The sequence below is a fragment of the Etheostoma spectabile genome, chromosome 8 (assembly GCF_008692095.1).
Source record: "Etheostoma spectabile isolate EspeVRDwgs_2016 chromosome 8, UIUC_Espe_1.0, whole genome shotgun sequence".
Classification (NCBI taxonomy): domain Eukaryota; kingdom Metazoa; phylum Chordata; class Actinopteri; order Perciformes; family Percidae; genus Etheostoma; species Etheostoma spectabile.
The window spans coordinates 15767800-15769250 of NC_045740.1; the positions used below are offsets into that span (position 1 = coordinate 15767800).

General features: G+C 40.6%; 1 protein-coding gene and 1 long non-coding RNA gene across 5 annotated transcripts in view; one reads left to right on the forward strand and one right to left on the reverse strand.

Moving 5' to 3' along the window:
* The window catches only part of LOC116694537 (uncharacterized), a 19239-nt gene that overhangs the window by 15216 nt on the left and 2572 nt on the right, over window positions 1–1451 (forward strand). The gene's annotated exons all lie outside the window — the stretch shown is intronic.
* LOC116694535 (proton myo-inositol cotransporter) overlaps window positions 1–1451 on the reverse strand; it is a 12022-nt gene that overhangs the window by 1528 nt on the left and 9043 nt on the right. For all 4 annotated transcript variants that reach the window (XM_032524280.1, XM_032524281.1, XM_032524279.1 and 1 more), the window contains one exon: window positions 555–727. In XM_032524280.1, the coding sequence (XP_032380171.1) occupies window positions 555–727 (173 nt within the window). The remainder of the gene's footprint in view (window positions 1–554; window positions 728–1451) is intronic.

Below are 1451 nucleotides of genomic sequence, written 5' to 3' on the forward strand. Positions count from 1 at the left end.
ACCACTAAGGTCTATATAAAAGCATCCAAACTGCACCATGTCATGGGACCTTTAAAAATACAGATCAGTTCGTTACTTTAAACAATGCCTTTCCATTAAAGTACCATAATCTGTTTGTGTCACATGATTTTTTTATGACATACTATAACTCTAGTGGGATAATCATCATCTCAGCAACACCGTTCCAATCAACCCAGTTCACAGTCACCATAACCCTGGAAAGTCTTGCTCCAATATTCCCGTTTACGACAGAGGGAATGATGGGAATCAAGAAGAATGCACAAAAGTCAAAATGAAAAGCAGACCAACTCCCAGGTGAGACAAAGGTAGACGAAAAAAGGAGAGATGAGTGAGGGGACAGTGCCACTTGTAGCCAATCACCGGAGAGCTCAGGCCTTTTTAGCTCGTGTTTGATTGCATCCAACAGAAGGCAACACGAGTACCCCTCCTCCCCACATCAGAAAACCAAGGACAGAGTGGAATAAGACGATCTTCCCAGTCTAATCTACATCTGAAGCATCGTTGTCAAAGTGGGGGTGGTTGCTGCCTTTTACCCGGATGTAGTGGACGTGGCCTTTGTCCCGGTGTGAGGAGGCTCCACAGGAGCAGAGCTGACCGGTGAACAGGTTATCGATGTCCTCCAGCTGCAGGCCCTGGGTCTCTGGGAGGCAACCCAGGACGAAGAGGATACCCAAAACAACCAGGCCGGTGTACATAAAGAACGCTCCTGGAAGAGAGATACAGTTTATGGTTCTGAGCTATGGCTGCCATTTGTGCATGTATAATGTGGGACAACATTAAAATAAAAATGAAAAAATGGGTAAATATTGGTTGATAGGTTTGGGTTCATATGAGATTTAAGGTGATATGAGTTCCACATCCACACAGGCAAAGGGTGTTACAGAATTCAATTGGCGTCCAGCAGAATCAGATCATTTTCATTGTCCAAAACAGATGACAACGTGCTACCTAAGAACTTGATAATGAAAATGCAGACTGGGGTTTAGCTTTTCAGTTTATTTAATGTCACAATGTCAATGAAGTGTGAGCTTGTGTCCGACCCGCCTCTCCTTTCAGTCAAAATTATTATTTAGTCTTTTTGTCACATTAAAAGACAATGCTGTGAAAAGCCAAAATTGTGTTTTGTAATAGCAGAAGGCTAGATATCAGATATGAGATATTTAAGCAAAACACAAGTTTTATTTTCAAAATATATCACTATATCTAACCTTTGAACAGAAATATTTGACAGGCCTTGGTTTTGGGACATCTGAGACAGTAACAACAACCTATAATTCCATTTTAACCCAGAAGACTGACAGTGCACAGGCACCTGCTTGAAAAATAGTCTATGTTAGTTAAAAATTGTATTTCATTGCCAAGACATAACCATGTATCTAATAGAGCAGTGTAAATATGATAAATATGAAAATAATTAATTAAACAACACG